This window comes from Pocillopora verrucosa, chromosome 6 (genome assembly GCF_036669915.1).
Source record: "Pocillopora verrucosa isolate sample1 chromosome 6, ASM3666991v2, whole genome shotgun sequence".
In the NCBI taxonomy this organism is placed as follows: Eukaryota; Metazoa; Cnidaria; class Anthozoa; order Scleractinia; family Pocilloporidae; genus Pocillopora; species Pocillopora verrucosa.
Window position 1 is genome coordinate 1978576 of NC_089317.1, and position 18144 is coordinate 1996719.

At 38.4% G+C, this 18144-nt stretch overlaps 2 protein-coding genes across 2 annotated transcripts; one reads left to right on the forward strand and one right to left on the reverse strand.

Moving 5' to 3' along the window:
• Positions 1-77: 77 nt before the first annotated feature.
• On the reverse strand, positions 78-4540 carry LOC131780163 (methylosome subunit pICln). The gene is made up of 7 exons (XM_059096782.2): positions 4182-4540; positions 3496-3635; positions 2864-2944; positions 2086-2157; positions 1592-1647; positions 1276-1387; positions 78-967 (listed from the first exon to the last, which is right to left on the reverse strand). The coding sequence occupies exons 1-7, from the start codon at positions 4298-4300 to the stop codon at positions 906-908; spliced, it is 642 nt and encodes a 213-aa protein (XP_058952765.2). The 5' UTR covers positions 4301-4540; the 3' UTR covers positions 78-905.
• An 86-nt stretch (positions 4541-4626) lies between these two features.
• On the forward strand, positions 4627-17357 carry LOC131780164 (4'-phosphopantetheine phosphatase). Its single transcript, XM_059096783.2, has 23 exons — positions 4627-4815; positions 5006-5109; positions 5264-5435; positions 5808-5859; positions 6595-6781; positions 7137-7229; positions 7564-7623; positions 7982-8090; positions 8807-8874; positions 9376-9495; positions 10038-10119; positions 10537-10661; positions 11131-11286; positions 11510-11622; positions 12105-12192; positions 12774-12925; positions 13347-13399; positions 13577-13626; positions 13993-14097; positions 14538-14638; positions 14869-14937; positions 15064-15132; positions 15511-17357. Exons 1-23 carry the CDS (start codon positions 4707-4709, stop codon positions 15656-15658), a joined length of 2385 nt encoding a protein of 794 aa, XP_058952766.2. The 5' UTR covers positions 4627-4706; the 3' UTR covers positions 15659-17357.
• Positions 17358-18144: the final 787 nt, after the last annotated feature.

Sequence of the window (18144 nt, forward strand, 5' to 3'; positions counted from 1 at the left end):
AAAGAAAACAGCTGTGTTAGGTTCACTCAACTGTATAGGACATAAAAATACCACGATACAAAGGCCACAAAGTTGAATTCATTTCCAAAAGAAATTATTATTTCCTTTTAACAAGACAAACAACATCATGCAAAGGATCTTAATAGAAGGAGGACTTTGCACAGGGTGAAGAAATGTTTCTGCTTAACACACTGTTTTTCCATCTAGTAGCAAACTTGGCTTCAGAAAGCCTTACACTGAAGATGCACAGACTCTCTGATCATTTGATCATCAGTATTCTTTCAGCAAAACCAATGATGAGTTGCAACAAGACAGTGTATGCAAATGTGAATAATATTGTGCGAGAAGTGATTAACTCATCAACTCCCAAAATCTGCCCTCTTGTTGCAACACATTTTCTTATATATCAGTTATGAGAATTCACTGCTACATCAAGAGTAAAACTTCTACCTGATAAGTTTGGGTATTCTCCACACCTGTTTGCTAGACAATGTATGAATATTATAGAGAGAAATTTCATGTTAATCACCTCTGGCAGTTAAAGAGTAAAAAAAGTGTAACAAAATTTACAGTTTTACATGCAATGAGTTTCCCTGGAAATTATTAATGCCATGATATAGGACTCTTCTCTCTCTGATTATATGTTGAGAATATTTTACATGTCATTGTTTTTTTCCTCTTAAATATATAACAATATCATGTTGTTAGACCTCCAATGAACTTCTATATAATGCAGCAGTCCTTATTAAGTACATAGCATTTTGTTAAGTTCCTCTCTGCCTGAAAAAAAAAAGCACAGCTGGGCCTGGAAAAAAACATTTCTCTTCTTTCCCTGATAAGAGCTACAGCTGTGAAAATGGGGTCTTTCTTGCATGGAACAATGTTTTTTTGTCATAAGCATGTTGTTATTTCTCTGCATCTTCAAACTGCTCATCATTTCCTGTATTGGGTTGCATTTCATCATCAGCTGGGAACAGGAAAATTAAAATATTATTCAATACAAATCATCAGCAATTTTTCAACCTGCTCATCACAGAGCTGTGAATAGGAGCCCACCAGTCACCTTAGCATCAGTTTTCACATTCTCCATACAATTCTCTATAAATTTCCTGAGATGCTGACAAGGAGAATTTGTTGAACAATCCAGAGCGTCTTTAGTAGGTGATTATTTCCTCTATTCCTCATGACCTAAATGTGTGATTCAGGGGTGATATTGTAACAACAAATTAGATTCAAGTCACTCTTTGGAAAGAGTTAGCAGCCATCTCCACTAACCTGGCACATTACTGTGACCATTAAGGTAGTGCCCATTTTGGGTAGACGTCATTTGAACAAACTCCTCCTGACTTGGCATCTGTATGATGCCTTCCAGTCTTTCAAGTGTTGCCTGTGATTAGAAAGAGAAAAAAAATCAGAGTACAGATTAGAGAAAACAATGATTTGATTTTTTCCTGAAGATTATGAAAACCTAAAAATTCAGTTTTTTATATTCACTATTGTAACTTTGACTGGCTCCCTTGAAATTTAAGCATCTTTTGTTGTGGCACAATGGTGTTAAAGAAAATAAGTAAAAAAAAGAAATCAGTGAGACCTGTCCTTCCTCTGAAAGCTCTCCTTCCTCTGCATCACAAAAAAAGTCTTCATCCTCTACAACAAAAGGCAAGGTAAGGTACAGTCAGAAATAAAGCCAGACTTTTCCCAGTTTCTGTAGCATAAAGTGACTCAGTGTATTATCACTTTGAATATGAAAGTCATCCTTACACACCTTATTTTCACTACTGTCTAAGTAGAGTTTATTTGTACTCTTAATTTCACATTCATATATATGATTTTTACATAATCATATTCATGTATTACTGCCCTTTCATACTTCTTCCCCTGGACATGAGGCTAGTCCATTATAAGTGAACCTGTTGGCATTTCATCAGGTTTCTCTGACAGTTCACCAGCACTCCTAGATAGAGAAGCACTGAGAGAGTACAGTTTCTTGCCCAAGACCACAGCATGGAGAGCCTTGCACTCCATCATAACTGCATCACTCTAGGACTAATCAATTAGTATTTTAATCAAAGATTAGTAATGTACCTTCCCCTTCTTCATTCTCAGGGTCTGGATGGAGAACCTGACACTCAGATAAAGCCTTGAACATGACATCCACTTGTTATGTGAAAACAAAAAAAAACAAAAATTGACGTAAACAACAGAGAGTCAGACATGTGTTGTTATTGTCTGCCTTTAGTTAACAACCTGGTGCGATAATTTTATATGTAACAACTATTGAACATCATTGGCTTCAATCAATAAATTATTTAAAAAAAAAACTGAAGTAAACAATAAAGAGTCAGACAAATGTTGTTATTGTTTACCTTAACCCTTTAACTCCCAGATCAAATTTGTAATTCTCCTTACTGTCAACCATACAATTCTTATAATGTTCATTAAGAGAATTAAGTATTGGATCAACTTCTTATCCCCAAATTGCTATTTTTCTTTATTCTCCTCACTAATCTGATTGATATCGTATTGATATTGTAAGGAGAAATTCTGTCTTGGTCACTCATGGGAGTTAAAGGATTAACCAGCAAATTCTCCCTATAATATCCATACATTATCCAGCAAATGTGTAATAAGAATAGTCAAACTTATCAGGTAGAAGTTGATATCTTGGTCTAATCCCAACTACTAGTGTAGAAACTAGAGGGGAGAATTGACAGTCACATCTTGGGAGTTAAAGGGTTAAGTTAAAAACCTGGTGTAATAATTCTGCATGTAACAACAATTGATCATCTTCAATTTCATTTGATAAATTATTGTCAATATTAAGTTAATCATTAGTTGAGGTAAAACATGACAGACATCTTACATGCTGACTTGTCTTCAGGAACAAATCTAACTTCTCCGACTTTGTCATTGCTGTCGTCACTGTCACTGTCATTTCCACCATCTGAAAAAAAAAACAACACAAATTAACCTCTGCTATAAGAAAATGTACCTACATGTACATTTCAAATTTTTTATTCTGGAGGCCAAATCGTATGCAGGGTGCACCATAAGCATATGAATGAAGGGCTGGTTAAAGGCGGAAGTATGTAGCTTTCAATTTGAGTACTGAAATTACAAAGCAATCTACACAAACAAAACAGTTTGTACATAAAGGGAAAAATTCTTTACCAACATGGCTGGGAAAAGTGTGAAAGACATCTTTCAGGTTTAAAAGTTTTTAGAATTTGTTTGAAAAGAAAGTTTGCAATATACTGGATATATTTGTGGATTGAAGAATGGACTTTTGGGTTTCAGGAGATGATAGAATACCCTTCTTGCAGCATAATAGAACATTTGAATTCAGTACATTATGGCCTTTTTTGAACAATACTAACTGGCAATTGCAGAAATGTTAAGGTATAAAATGAGTTCCATAAATGAGGGGGAAATAGTCATTTAAGAAGTAATTAGTAAGGTGAAGCAATATTTTTTCTTCAGTCCGGCGACACATACCATCTAAAGGTGAATCCATCATGCAGTAAATACACTCATGAGGAAACTGTGAGGTATCCCTGCATATTGCATGCAAGGATATTGATGGATACTCCAATGAGAAGCCCTTTCCAGATTCTGGATCACTCCATGACAATCGACTGCAAAGAAGATGTGATCAAAACCCACAAATGTAAAATTGTTTGTACAAAGATGGCATGAAGTGGCCAGGGGTATCACTACCACCCCCCCCCCCCCTTCCCAGCCTTCCCCGACATTCTCCGGTACCCACAGTGGCACTGTGAGAATAAAGTGTTTTGCCCAGGGCCAGGTTTGGATCCTAGATGTCTTGACCTGGAGCTCAGCGCACTTATGCCATTGCGTCTCTACAGAATCATGTCAAACAGGCCTCTTTGCTGCTTTTGGTGACATGTTGAAGCTGATTTTCATTCTCACTGTGTTCATCTAACCATCATCATCATTATTATTATTGTCAATGCATCATTGCAAATATCTTCATCACAATTAAAATCAGCATCACATAGTAAAAGGTTTCCCAGTATAACAGGGGGGACCCTGCAATATAGCAAGCGTCCTTTCTACTCCTCCCCCTGGGAATGAGTTTAAGGCGGTTTAATATGCCCATTAGTAGTGAGAAAGCTTTGACTCTCAATTAACAACATTAAAGTAAATTACTTTTCACTTACTCTGCTGCAATATACAAAGTTCCCACTCCACACGACTTATCGTGGATGAAAGCCTCCGTTTTATCTTGAACATGATGCAAACCCTCAGTCGGAGGAGGGAACGTTGTCATTACCACCATGATACTTGAAAAAGACAAAGCTGAAGTCGGTGTTTTTGCCCACTTCAACACTTGAAAAGTTCCAAATCGCTCAACTTGGTGATGTAAATCTCCGTACAATTCACGAGGATAGAGACGCAAATGGGTTTTTAAATCCTGAAACGTCTGCTACCAATGCAGTAGGTTCATTTGCAAATATTTTCTTTTTTCACACAAAATATATGATCTGTAACGTTTAGCAGACAACTCTGCAGAAATCAGCACATGGGGACTTCTTAGAGTGGACCTGGAGACGAACGTGCATTAACATTGCGGACTCAGCTCATAATAATTCAAAATGGCGGACGACTTAGCGTACTTTGACCAACAATTCTTTAAAAACCTTTCGTAAGATTTAAATGAGGTCTTCGCCTTTAGACGCATAATTATGGATCCTGAAGCTACGCAAGGAAGTACTTCGGGCTATGCGAAAAGTATATCTTTGCCTGAGGTGTTTCGAAATCTAAAAAACGCTAAGATATTTGCAGTGGATATTGGTATGTTCTGTACAGTTTGTCGAACGTAACGCGCTTGTCAAAGGTCACATGATAAACTGTCCGGCTTCTTTTGCTAAGATTCTTGCTACAGCTGTGTAAAAAATGGCTGAAACTTGACCTTTCTCCTTCCAGCTTTTCAATTCTGGGCTGTATCTTATCTATTGTGCATTTATCAATATGTATCCGACAGGTGGATCTCTTGCTAAGGTGGCGTACATGTCAGAAGTGAGGTATATCAGGAAGCGGCATTACAGCTTCACTAACAAAAGTGATGATGAAGACCAGGAGAGAGGGGTATAAGATACAATTTTTAAATTTTTTTTCTTTATGTCTTTAGAGGTGTTTATACTAGAGAACTGTTTACTATAATAAATTTGTTGATTAAACAGTCAGGCAAGCAGGATTCATATTTTCTTGGGCTAATCGTAATTGTTGTAAATCTTCCCAGTCAGACAGAAGTCCATCATCTATGCATATCTACGAGATCAAAGATGACCAAGAGTCCAACCTCAGATTACACTTTATCAAGTTTGAAACAAAGTACATAGAGATGTGTGTTAATTTTATTCAAGAAAACATCCTATCTGCCGTCAGCAAAGATAGGGCTTTGAAAGCCACTGGTAGGCTGCCTTCATTTTCTTTAATTTTTAATATAAATTCCAAATTAATTTAACATTGACCAAGTCAATTCAATCAGTTTGATGACAGCTTAAAACAGAATATAAGATTCCTTAAAATAAGCTGTCATTTACCTTGTTAAAAAGACTAATTACTAAAGAAAAATAAAATTAAAAAACAAAAACAACAAAAATTTAAACAAATTAAAAAATAAAAAAAAATTTAAAAAAAGACATATTGTAACAGACACATGTGCTAGTGACAGATACTTATGGGATGGACTTCTTATCTCTCTGCACACAAGACCTGTTAAGTTTGATAAGTCACCTTTATGTACATAATGGACCAAATATTTGTTCTTTTTTCCCTTTAAGGTGGTGGAGCTTACAAATATATGGATTTACTTACAAGTAAACTTGGCCTTAGGTGAGACATTGGATTGAGTAAGGATAGGAGAAAAAAAGAGAGAGAGAATGGGTGACTGGGAAGGAAGTGAATGGAAGGAAGTGAAGGAGGGAAGGGATGGAGAAAGGAATGGAAATATGGGAATGGGATCAGAGGGAGGGAGGGAGGGTGAACAGATGAATGGGAAGGGAAAGGGAAGGAGAGAGGGGAAGGAAAGGAGATGGATGGAGGATGAGGAAGAACTGGAGGGTTGGCAGAAAACTAGGAGGGAGTAAGAGTAGATTGGTTGAATGGGTAAAAGTTTGAGAGCGAGATAAGGAAGAGGAACAGGGATGTGGGCAAGGGGTTGGGATGAGAAAAGATGGGTTGGAAGGAAAGGGTAGGGGGATGAGAAAGAGGAATGAAAGAATGCATGGTAGGTAGAAGGATAGAAGTCAGGGAAGAAGGGAAATAGAAAGAAAAGGATGAACATGATGGTGGGCAAAGAGATGGAAGGGGGAAGAAGCTTTGGGTAGAGGTGTGAAGATGGGGAAGGGAAAGAAGGAAATTTGAGGAGTAGGAGAAGACAAGGAGGGAGATTGTAACTTTGAGCAGGAAAGAGGTAAGAGCGGAAAGGAATGAAGAGTAGATATCGAAGGGGGAGGGATCAATGTGAAGATGAGCAGAAGAAGGAGAGAGAGAGAGTGAGAGGAAATTATCCAGTAGTTAAGCTATTGTTTATTTACAAGCCGTTAAAATGTAGTTTCTATTTGTTAGAGTTGACAAAGAGGACGAGATGGAATGCCTCATCAGAGGTGGAAACTTTCTTCTGAAGAACATTTCTTACGAAGTGTTTGAGTTTCATCGAGACCAGAATCCTCCATATGTCTTCCAAGTTCTTGATCATTCGGAAATATTTCCTTACCTTCTGGTTAATATTGGCTCTGGAGTCAGTATAATCAAGGTATTTTACCTTTAAGGTGACGCTACACGATCGCAATATCGACACCGATTCTTATGGAAACCTTTTTGGATCAATGTCAGCATCTGAGCAACTGTTTTCCTACCCCTCCCCTGACCCAAAAACACTCAACTGATAACAGGTGAGGGTTAATGTTGGATTAGGGGAGGGGTAGGTGTGAAGTTTCTCAGATGCTGATAATCCACGATTTCTAACGCAGAATTTAGGTTTGACTTCTTGAGAATCGGAACGCGAAATGCAAAGGTTCTTTTGGAATTGCTATACGATAAAACATTACTGTATTTAATTGCACAACTACCTGCTTACAAGTGAAAATGTTTTCAATCTGTATTTCCAGGTAGAGTCTGAAAACAAGTATGAACGAGTTGGTGGAACAAGCATGGGCGGAGGAACCTTTTGGGGCCTGGGTTCGCTTCTAACGAGTGCTAAGGTACAAGACACGCATTGAATAGCCGCGAAACATAAGACAGAGAGCTGTGCTGAATTGAATTCAATAAGCTTTTGAAACTTAGTTTTTAAACTATGTACCACCCATTTATTTATTTTATTGCAAATGGATTTAGCTTAAAAAATGTTAGGCGTCTGGGTCGAGTCCTAGCAATTTACTGCGTTTGTATTGTTTTGATTATTTGTTGGTTGGTTGTTTTGTTTGTCTTTTTGTTCTTTAATTTTATTCTGTTCGGCGTCTTTTCCATTCTTCAGTTTTGTTTGAACAGAAACAAAAACTATCAATAAGTACTGGATAACGTTCTTTCGATTTGCAGGGTTTTGATGAGTTACTAGAGCTTGCAACCAAAGGCCATCACCAAAGTGTGGACATGTTGGTACGAATTGCAGTATTTTCTATATTTCTTACAGCGTGGTTGCTTTTCTCTCAAGGAACAGAAAAATTTCTGATTTAGTATCGAAAGTTGCTAGGATTGGATTGAATTTACCGCTATGTGCTCTGTGATGGGCCCACAAAACTCGCGTCATCTCCACAACCAATCAGATGCAAAACTAAAACCGATCGTCATGAGGTCATCCGCGTTTTCCCGCGCTTGAGGTCGCTTGCATTTTCTCAATGGTTTATTGTAATGCTCAGCTCTGTTTTGATTGGCTGTAGTGTTTACCTTGGTTTTCTTCATACGACACTCAGCGAAAAATCTTCTAGTTGAGCCTTAATGAACAATTATTTTGCAGGTGAGAGACATCTATGGCGGAGCTTACGACGCATTAAAGCTTCCAGGAGACTTAACTGCGAGCAGTTTTGGCAAAACGGTCAGGTCACCGAGAGATGATCAAGACAGTGGTTTGTTCAAACTTCATTGGAGTTTAGATCTCTGTTTCTGAATCGCACTTAGATCGGCAACTGTTGCTAAGTATTGTTTTTTGCATTTAAGAGGTAACCGTTCGCATTTCGGCGTTGTTGTACTTTTTTCCTTTTTCGTTTGTAAGATTATGTTGATACGGGAAAAGACATTTTTATACAACAAAAATTTACGGTTTGATAGTTAGACCTTGATCTCGAAAACCTCGTCAGCGCCGTGTGAAATGGTTTTGAGATGTCTTAGGAAAACTTGTACTTAACTGTAATTATAACCTTTCTCCTCTACAAAGACTCTACAGTAAATATCCGCTGAACTCAACAAATGCAAGCGCAGGTCAAACGAGCGTTTATTCGATTTGTGCCTGCCTTTATTGCCTTCAGCGCATATTTAATACGATCGCTCTGACGAAGGGCTAACGCTCGAAACGTCAGCCTTTTAACTCTTTACGGTGGCCAATTTACGTTCTCAACTCAGTTGTTAACACCAAATTGCCTTTTTACCAGAGAGCCTCCCAGGATGAGAAAGAGGTTATAAGATTTCCCGCCTTCAGCGCTGATTGGCTGTTTTCCCGCGCTTAGATCGGTTTGGACGCGAGTTTCCCGCGTTTTTTCCAGACTTGATATGGGAAAGCTATTAGTACTAACACTTTCTTGTCAAATTACCTAAAAACTTCTTTGTGACATCTCTTTACGTTTAGCTACCAAGTTCGCCGAGGCAGATATAGCAAAAAGTCTTCTGCATCTAATTTGCAACGACATCGGGCAGGTTTGTTAAAACTACCTTTAACCTGACAGTAAGAGCATTTTTCACGAAATTCGGGTAGATCTAAAGCTCTGAATATTTTTGATAAAAGAAAACTTTCTCGAACTGTTGAATCCAATGATTATTCAAGAACTAACTATTTCTCCTTCGCTCTGACGGAGGGCTAACGTTCGGAAAGTCAACAGTAGGAACTATTTTACGGTAGCCAATTTACATCTGCAACTCAGTTTATAAAACCAAATTATCTTTTTATCAAATAACTTAAGAATTCTCATCAAAATTGTGTAGCGGAAGAAAAGTTTTTTTTTTTTTTTTAATTTTAACGATGCAGGCATCCAAGAGAATTTCTAGATAACCTTTTCATCCCCTCCTTCTTTGTATTTATGAGTCGAGGACTCTTTGTTAAGCTTCAGTTTTCCTTTAAAAGAAAATACAAGAACTGCAAAGGTTGTCCTTGACCGACTCCAGCACCTACAGAGACATTACTTTGTCTTTTCATTTCAGATTGCCTCACTTTATGCGAAACTTAACGGCCTCAAGAGACTTTATTTCGGCGGATATTTTATCAGAGGGAACCCTGTGACTATGCACTCCATATCTTACGGTATAAACTACTGGTCAAAGGTAGGTCAACCGTTAGCAACCTAACATCAGAATGCATATTTTCCGCACTCTTCTCTATACATTCCCTAAGGTGCTAACAAAGAGAATTTTTCAAGAGCCTCTTTAGCTGGTGATCATTTTCTTTATTCTTATGATCTTCACGAATGATTCAGCTGTATACTGGTCGCTCTGAGGGTTTAAATGGTGAAGGAACAAGAACAAATACTTGGTACTTACGTAGTGGATAACGTTCTGAAAGTCGGGGTTAGAGATCTGAATTTGACACTTGGTGGGGTCATTGTGTTGTGTTTTTGGGCAAGGCTCTTTTCTCTCGGTCCTTCGTTCCAGGTAGCAGGCTCAAATGATACGAAATTAGTGATGACATGACACAGATTGATGCTGTATCCCGTGGAGGAATCGCAATACTCGTTGAGCAAATTTGAAATATCTTGAACACGTAACCAATCGAATTTTGCATTCTACAGAAAGTGACGTCGTCGTTCATGTAAAAGCCTGAACTCTTTTTGGGACATTTAGGGAAAAGCTGTTTTGTGTTGTTTTAGGGAAGTCAAAAGGCGATGTTTCTGAGGCATGAAGGATATCTCGGGGCCATAGGAGCGTTTCTTAAAGGAGTAGAAGAAGACGGTAAGATTAGTTAATAAAACAATATTTCTCTTTCATTGGTACAGGATCTAGTAAGGTCGGTGAAGGCCTAAAAACTTATCACACCGAGTGGTGAACACCCTAACCGGACTCTGAATTGAAAGGGTCTGGTTTCTAACCCTACTCGGGTTATTGGGATAGGCCCTTTTCATCCCATAGTGCACTTCTCCACCTACAAATATAAATAGGTACATGCGAATTTTTTTTACATGCGCATTCGTTACTATATTTGGCCGCTCTGGAAAAACTTGAAATCTGAGTGAGGATTATCGAGGTCTTGGCAATAACTGAAAACTGAACAAATAGGAATCGGAGAGTTTTCGGAAATCTAACATATGAATTCACGGGTAACGTATGCTTCGCTACCATCGGCCTTCAAGTTTATTTTTTTTCTTTTAGCTGACGTCAATTTAAGTAATCTGAATGTATTGACGTGGCGAGAGAATTACGCAGGCAGCTCAGGATTACCTTCTGTGAAATTACCCTCCGATTTGCTCAACTCTCGGATCTCTGATGGAGCCATGGTAGGAAAAGAATCCATAAAACCGTCTTACATTGTCGCAAATGTTATTGAGCTATCACGGCTCTTACTTGGTGTAGAAGACACAGTTACGTCACAATAGAATTTCATTACAACTGGGTATAAGAAAACAATTAAAACAACACTGTGTCTTCTACACCAGTTAAGAGCCGCTATCGTGTCATGGAAATCTCGAGATCTTAACGGTGTTAAATTTATTTAAGTTGCTTAATATCTTGTAAACTGAAATGAGCTTCGACGGAAGAAACTACTCAATTCGTGTGCAAGCTTAAATTTGTTAACTTTTGTTTGTAGTGAAAAATCATATGTGATTTAGTTTGCTTCATTGGGTACTCAAACAGTCACCTTCTTGTGATGATCCACAATCGATTATGACTTAGTCACGTGTATTTTCCAGAAGTCTTTTTTTTCCTCATCCATCCTTGGTAATTCATTTATTTATTTATTTTTAGTACGATGTATTAGAGATGGACCAATTTTCTCACAAGCTAGTTCCATTCCCTCTCCTCTCCTCGCCGAGCGACTACTTTCCTGATACACAAGACCTTACAGTTGACACAGATGCACGGGAATACTGGCTCAGCTGTTTCGAGGACGGACTGGAGAAAGTAAGCTTTCTTGATTTTGAATTAATTTAATTTAGTTAACCACCTAGTCTCTTAGTGAAGTAGTGGACATCGCAGTTTCGGAAGTTTGGGAAAAATACACATCTTCGGATAATTTTTGTTGACTTAATCTGAAATTTTTCAACACGGCCCTTTTTTAGTGGAGTTAATTTGCCGATAACTACGGGCGTGGCTAATTTTCATGTTTCTCTTGTAATTTTATCAGGTTGTTGCACGCGCCGTAGCAAGCCAGCCAGACTCTCCAGACGCTAGAGAAAGAGCAGAAAAGTTTCGGAACAAATTTCGACTTCGCCTCAATGTTCTCAAGGAACAACCCGCGTGAGTTATTTTCCTAGCATACTCAAATGTCACCTGAGTTGATTCCCTGGACTATAGCAATGATCTATCATCGGAAAAATTGGGTACGTTATTCCTTGCCCAGCAAAACCAACATTAGAAATTCTAATTCAACTTGGAAACAGTAAAGGAGAACAACACCTCGTAAGGTCTTTATTTTCATTGTTTATTTCATACACTGCTAATTAACACCTGACTCGCTATACAGTATTCAGTCAAATTCACTTTAGGTTTCCTCATGATATTTACCTCTTTATTCACTGCCATTGCTATTCTTGGAATAGTTTGTGGGAAAATGTAGATCCCAGCTTTGAAAATCGCCCAGTCCTTTCCTCTTCCGATAATGTTCGAAAAAGTTGCCTTAATACTATTACGGAAAGCGCAATTTGACGTACGCGTGACACTCTTTGTCACAAGGGCCCACATTCGTGTGACACACTTGCGTGACACTTTTTCCTTTGCAGCGCCTATGGAACGTTGAATGTACGAAGTTTATTAGACGTGAGAGAACAATACCTGAACGAGTTCAGCTTTCCTGATCCGTATGCAGAGGTAGCTATTATTTCACTTCCTGTGGCCATTGGTCATCAGCCAATTTGCTATTGAGCAAACGTTCCGCTTATTTTGCTTTTTTAAATACTTTTTTTTTTTTTAGCGCCGTTTTAAAACCAAAGCAAAGTTATCACAACGACTAATCAAATGAAAGGAGAATACTCCTAAGAACCAATGAGAACTCAAAGTTGAATCAAACAAACTTCCCAAAGCGCGGGAAAACGCGGATGACCAAGTCGTGATTGGTTTTAGTTTTGCACTTGATTGGTTGAGAGAGTGGTGCGAGTTTTTTGGACCAATAACAGAGCGAAAGAAAGCAAAACCGATGCAACCTCGGTTTACTTTCGAAACTCGACCGAAACCTGTACAATAGACGAGCGTTCGTTTCCCGCTTTTTCCTGCGTCCACTGACGTTTGTTTTCCCGCCTATTTTGACGACACATGTTTTTCTACGAGAGGCGCGTTTTTTCCCGCCGTGTTGATCGGAAGTGGTATATTTTCTGCCTATTTGGACAAGCGCTTGTTTCCCGCCTTTTTTTTGAGATGTCACGCGTTTATTTTTCCTCCCTTTTAACTTGCAGGTGAAACAAGAAGAAAACGAGGCAGCACTTCTTCTGCTCTCTAAAAGACTTAAGGAATTGGACGCACTACCATGGGAACAGCGACAAATTTCTCTCATTGAAGGGATTATAGCTGGAAATGTTTTTGACTGGGGTGCCAAGGAAGTCTCAAAGTAAGAGTGGGAACCTTTGTTTACTGTTTGGTTTTGATAACAAGGTCCTCAAAACGAGAATGAAAAGGGCTTAGAATTCTTTTTCGTTTTGTGAACCATTGTCAATGTTCTGCACTTGCTTGCCGCTCTTTAAAAACGTTTTTAAGCAGTGCCATTACAGACGTCTAATTTATAATTTACTTGCAAGCTGAACCATTTTTTCTGTACTAGATTCACGCCTTGGTCCTGCGCAAAACAGAGCTGAAAACAATTTGAAAATGCCAAATTCTCTCTTGAAATCAGTGTGGTTTTTAGAATTCCTAATTACCCGCTTCCAGATGACTCCTGCTTTATTTTAAGGACTCCACGGAGAAAAGGAAAGCACAGGATTGAGATGTTTGTATTTAGCAGCTCTAATTGCTTTCCAACGATCATTTAACAGGCTCATGGAAAAAGGAGAACTCGACTTCCACTCAGCGATGAAAAAACTACAAGGTACGCAAACAGAAGTTGTGAGTTTTAAAACTTCCTTTCTATGTGCAGTAAAGTTTTAGTCGTATCAGCTATGGATGAACGCCCACATGCTACCAAAGAGATCTGAGTAAGTTCCACATCACGTTAAGCATTACGTAAACCACGTTTCTAATTTTTCTTTCTGCTGTAATCTTTCAGCTCGACCATGGTTAAAAGATGACCTCGATACTTGGATTGAAAGGTCAAAGGTCAGTTAGTTTCATTTGCATTTTGCTCATCTAACCATTCCTTTCTCCTTCTCTTTCTCTTTCTTCCACACCGTCCCCGTCCGTTGTCCCCTTGTCACCTTCCGCCTTTCCCTTCTTCTCCATCACCTCCCTATTCCTCTCCCCCCTCTCGCCACTCTTCCTTCCCCGTTCTTCTCTCCTTCCTTTCTTTTGTACTTACTTACCCTTCCCCTCTTCTCCTCACTTTGCCCTGTCCTTATCCTCCCTTGTTATTCCTCCTTCCTTATTCCCTCTTCTCCAAGCGGCCTCCCTCTCCCCCCTCCTCCCCACATATTCTTTCGCATACAAATTCCCGTTAAGAATTAATTTTTTTGTTCCTCTGACCAGGGTTCACCTCATGAGCTGGCTGTCATATTTGTAGATAACAGTGGAGTGGATATTATTTTAGGGATGTTTCCATTTGTCAGAGAACTTCTCTCTCGTGGAACGAAGGTAAAACTTTTGCGTTTACAATTACGATATAATTTTGTTGTAGTTGCTATTGGTGGTGAACTAAAAATGATCTTCGCTTAAGGCTCTTAAGTTTACTATCTAAGCGGGAGCGTCAGAATAATCTGAACAAAACTTCCCGAATGCGTAACAAACGCGCAATAACTTTTAGACGTCCTACGCTTACCTTGCGTTCAAATGTTGAAAGTGTTGGCAAGCTGAGCAGACAAGGGCGGAATATTAACTTTCCTTTCAATTTCCAGTCTTCAGATAATAACTATCTTTTCTTTTCTGCTTGTGTACTCTCATATAATTTCGGAGAACTTTCTCTTCGTATCGTCGTTAACTTGCTTTTCTGTCCATTAGTGATTCGTATTTCTTATTACATGACGCGTGACATATTATCGACTTTTTCGATTAAGTTTTGCGTGACCTTTTTGTAGGTTGTCATGGCTGCTAACTCTTATCCAGCCTTGAATGACGTCATGCACAGTGAACTTGTGATCTTGACAGAAAAAATAGCAGATTTATGTCCAGAAATAAGGTAATGAAACATCATTTTTCCTCTGGCGAAAAGGAGAGATAATTTAATAATTCTGCAACTATGTGCATTGGAGAAGATGGAGAGAGATTGTTTGTCTTTTGTTCTGGTTTCTCGGTTCATGTCCCGTCCCTTCTTTCTCTGCAATGTATATTTTTCACTCGTCGCTTATGTAGGAGATTGAGGTGAAACATAATCTTTCGTCTCGCTTTTGTTTTTTTATGGGTACTCAGGACTGCGCATCGAGAAGAACGGTTAGTTCTTATGGAGTCAGGAATTGGATCTCCGTGTTTGGACTGTAGGTATGGTTTCTGTTTAACTCCAAGAAGAAAGACGTGAAATAGTTCTACAACAAAGATTTACCTTGAATGTACTGTGATGAGCCCGAAAACGTTAGAAGTGAACTACCGACTTTATCTTCTTTTCAGGAGAGTGAACACAGAGCTTGCACTGAAGTGTAGAGATGCGGATCTCTTAATTTTAGAAGGAATGGGAAGGTAAGTCATTTTGGTCTTTACTTGAACGTTGTTACCAGGTTTTTTCTTTTTCACGCCTCAAGAGCGGTTATGGTCACGTGTCCAGAGCAATAAAGGGCGGCAGTGAGAAGTCCGATTGTTACAGTTTTTTTGCTTTTCTCTCGCTTTCTTACTCTGCCTCTCTCTGTTTCTCTCGCCTCAAACATTTGAAAGAGACCGTAGAAAACAAGTTGTTTCTCTCATTCTCTTTAATAGATGTTCCTTTAATCTTTGTTTTGGAGAGCGATTATATCAAAAATACAAAACAGTGGTAGCTCTTCAAAGCGGACAACTCGGGACCCTTAAAAGTATCAGTTGCATTATAAAAACTTTTTTTGTTGTTTTTAATCTCCCTTTTAGAGCCATCCATACAAATTACGACGCAAAATTCACGTGTGATTCTATCAAGCTCGCTGTAATAAAGAATCGCTGGCTCGCTCAAAGACTTGGAGGAGATATGTACAGCGTGGTGTTCAGATACGAGCAAGGACAAACATCTTCAATTTGAAGTTATGGAAGCTGGATGATGTTCATGATAACAATGGTGATAGTACTTGGGTTGATTTGGTAATGGTAGTCACGACTATGATAATGATGATGATGATGAAAATTTGATTGATGGTCATAAACCCGATGATAATGTTGACCTCGCCGAGAGTCGAGATGTTAATTGCGTGAGTAAAATTGATGATAATGCTGGTGGTCATTACAACGGCGACACGACGACAGTTCACGTGGTGATGGTGATGTCAAAGATACTGATGATGTTGATAAAGGCGATAATTATTTCATCGACTCTGGTGATGATGGAAACTGCAATAATAATGATGCTGATGAGTGTGATGACGAAAATGATAGTAACGACGATAGCGACCTAGACGATAGAGTGGTTAGGGCAGGGCAACGAAGGAACTCTTTCCTGTTCCCCACCCCCTCCTTCGAACTTTTTGCTCTCTCGTCAAATATTGTACGGCCATAATGCGAGAAATATCAGGCTATGATGATAACGATGATGGTGGTTACAGTGACTCTGAAGATAGTTATCAGTACTATAATGAAAATGATTACAGAACGATATTACGATTATTACACTTAGGTTTGAGAGGACCCTGATCTGTCATGGGTGCGGTTTCCCACCCCCCTCCTGCCTCAAGGTTTTTATCCACCTATGATAAACTATGAGAAATTGATAACAAGTGATCATAGTCAATCATATCAGAAAATAAATTTTAACGATGATGGTGATTAATTTTAAATAACATCAGTAATTGAAAGCATCGCTTTGGGAATAGGGAGGATACTGAATAGATATATGTATGTAAAGGTTTATATGATGATGAGCTGAAAGAAGCAAGCATTTTGATTGTTTCTTACGATCTGTTGGCGGACAGAAGCATGGGTGACGTCACCATCAACAACATTTTGCTTTTTTATCATACAAAACAAATAGACCCCATGTAACTGTGGGTCTTTACAGTAAAAGACCAAAGAAGACTTCAAAACGCGGTATGAACATCAGTGCCACTGTTTAGTCTTACCACTTCTGTGACGACTCTGTGATCTAATCCTGAACGGGCACACTGCAACATGGGAGCTATTTGTTAATTAGAAAGGAAATTCCTTTGTTAGCTAATTACTCCCTATTTCATAAGTTGTATTTTAGAGGAGTGTAAATGTCGGGTGAGTTTTAGAAAGTAGAATCAAAACAGGTGTTTATGTTTACAGGTGTTTATGTTTACTAAACAGGTGTTTATGTTTATTATATGTTTGGTATCTGTGGAGGTAATTTTGAGTGAGATGCTGTATTTGAGTCATGTAGATTAGATAGGTACTGGAGAAAGCTTGAGTTTTTTGTAAATACTATACCAAGACAGACTTACTCTACACTAAGTTAATAGTCAACAACTCTATAAAATATACAATTAATATGCAGATTATCAACGAACTAATTATGAGAAAAATTTCAGTAACATTCAACCTTTACACCCTAACATTATTACGCATATACTTCATACTGTTCACAATACGTTTCCTTTTGCACTGACAAGGAGAATTTGTTGAACAATCACCAACTTCTGAAGGTGGCAATAGTTTTCTATCTTTAATGACTAATTTTTGATTCAGCCGTAATATTGTCATCAAAAATTAAGTGATAGTCAATCGCAATGTTTACGTGTTAAGGCTCAAATAAATAATTTTTCCACATAGATTGGCATTACCAGTTCAATTCACATGTTTCAGAAAAATAAATTAAGAAATACTCTTAACAGTCATCACACTACAGATGAAACTGATAATTGTAAAAAAATAAATAAATTCATCAAAGATGTGACAATGAGGCCATAACATTTCATTTGAGGCATATAGTATCGATGAAATTTTGTGACACCAATATTGTGAAACGATTTTTCCCTGGTAAGTCTGCAAGGGTTTGGTTAGGGCTCCTATCTTAAACAAGTAACCAGTCTTCACTGCGGATCTTCGCATCTATTAAAATGTTTTATTTTGGGGCAAACTAAGATCGTGATCACCAGTCCAGAGGTACACATTGATTTGCTTATTCTTTAGATGAGTTGAATCGCCACTGTAATTAAAGATGCTTTCTCTTCCGACGGTTTATGTCGCAATACAGACAGGTATCAAATTGAAACTTTTTCAATTATTAACTAGTCCTTAACATTTCAGTTTTCCTAGAGTATAATAGCCCTTCTCGTTGAAAACATGGGTTATTCCAGTATCTCCTGGCCTTAATTTCTTAAAAGGTAGCTTTTACTTTTCAGTGAGAAGACCGCTTTTTCGCGCCATGGAACATCGCTTCTTGTCACAATTTCAGGCTGTGAAGAATCAGCACACGAGTTGGTCTTTCAGTATGCGCATTTTTGACTGCCAGGAGGGGCATTCTACTGGAATCACTTGACATCCACCATTCATAGTTTGATCCCAAAAGCAAAGAGTGGTAACACTCATATATAATTAATTGTTCACAATGAGAAG

Excerpts from the sequence above, each read along its gene's own strand:
- LOC131780163 (XM_059096782.2), bottom strand. The coding sequence starts at position 4,300 with ATGGTGGTAATGACAACGTTCCCTCCTCCGACTGAGGGTTTGCATCAT. Across the intron at positions 2,945-3,495 it reads GATGGATTCACCTTTAGATG|ATGGTGGAAATGACAGTGAC; the intron begins GTATGTGTCGCC and ends TTTTTTTTTCAG. Across the intron at positions 968-1,275 it reads TGGTCACAGTAATGTGCCAG|CTGATGATGAAATGCAACCC; the intron begins GTTAGTGGAGAT and ends TCCTGTTCCCAG.
- LOC131780164 (XM_059096783.2), top strand. The coding sequence starts at position 4,707 with ATGGATCCTGAAGCTACGCAAGGAAGTACTTCGGGCTATGCGAAAAGT. Across the intron at positions 5,436-5,807 it reads TAGGGCTTTGAAAGCCACTG|GTGGTGGAGCTTACAAATAT; the intron begins GTAGGCTGCCTT and ends TTTCCCTTTAAG. Across the intron at positions 13,400-13,576 it reads AGCGATGAAAAAACTACAAG|CTCGACCATGGTTAAAAGAT; the intron begins GTACGCAAACAG and ends GTAATCTTTCAG.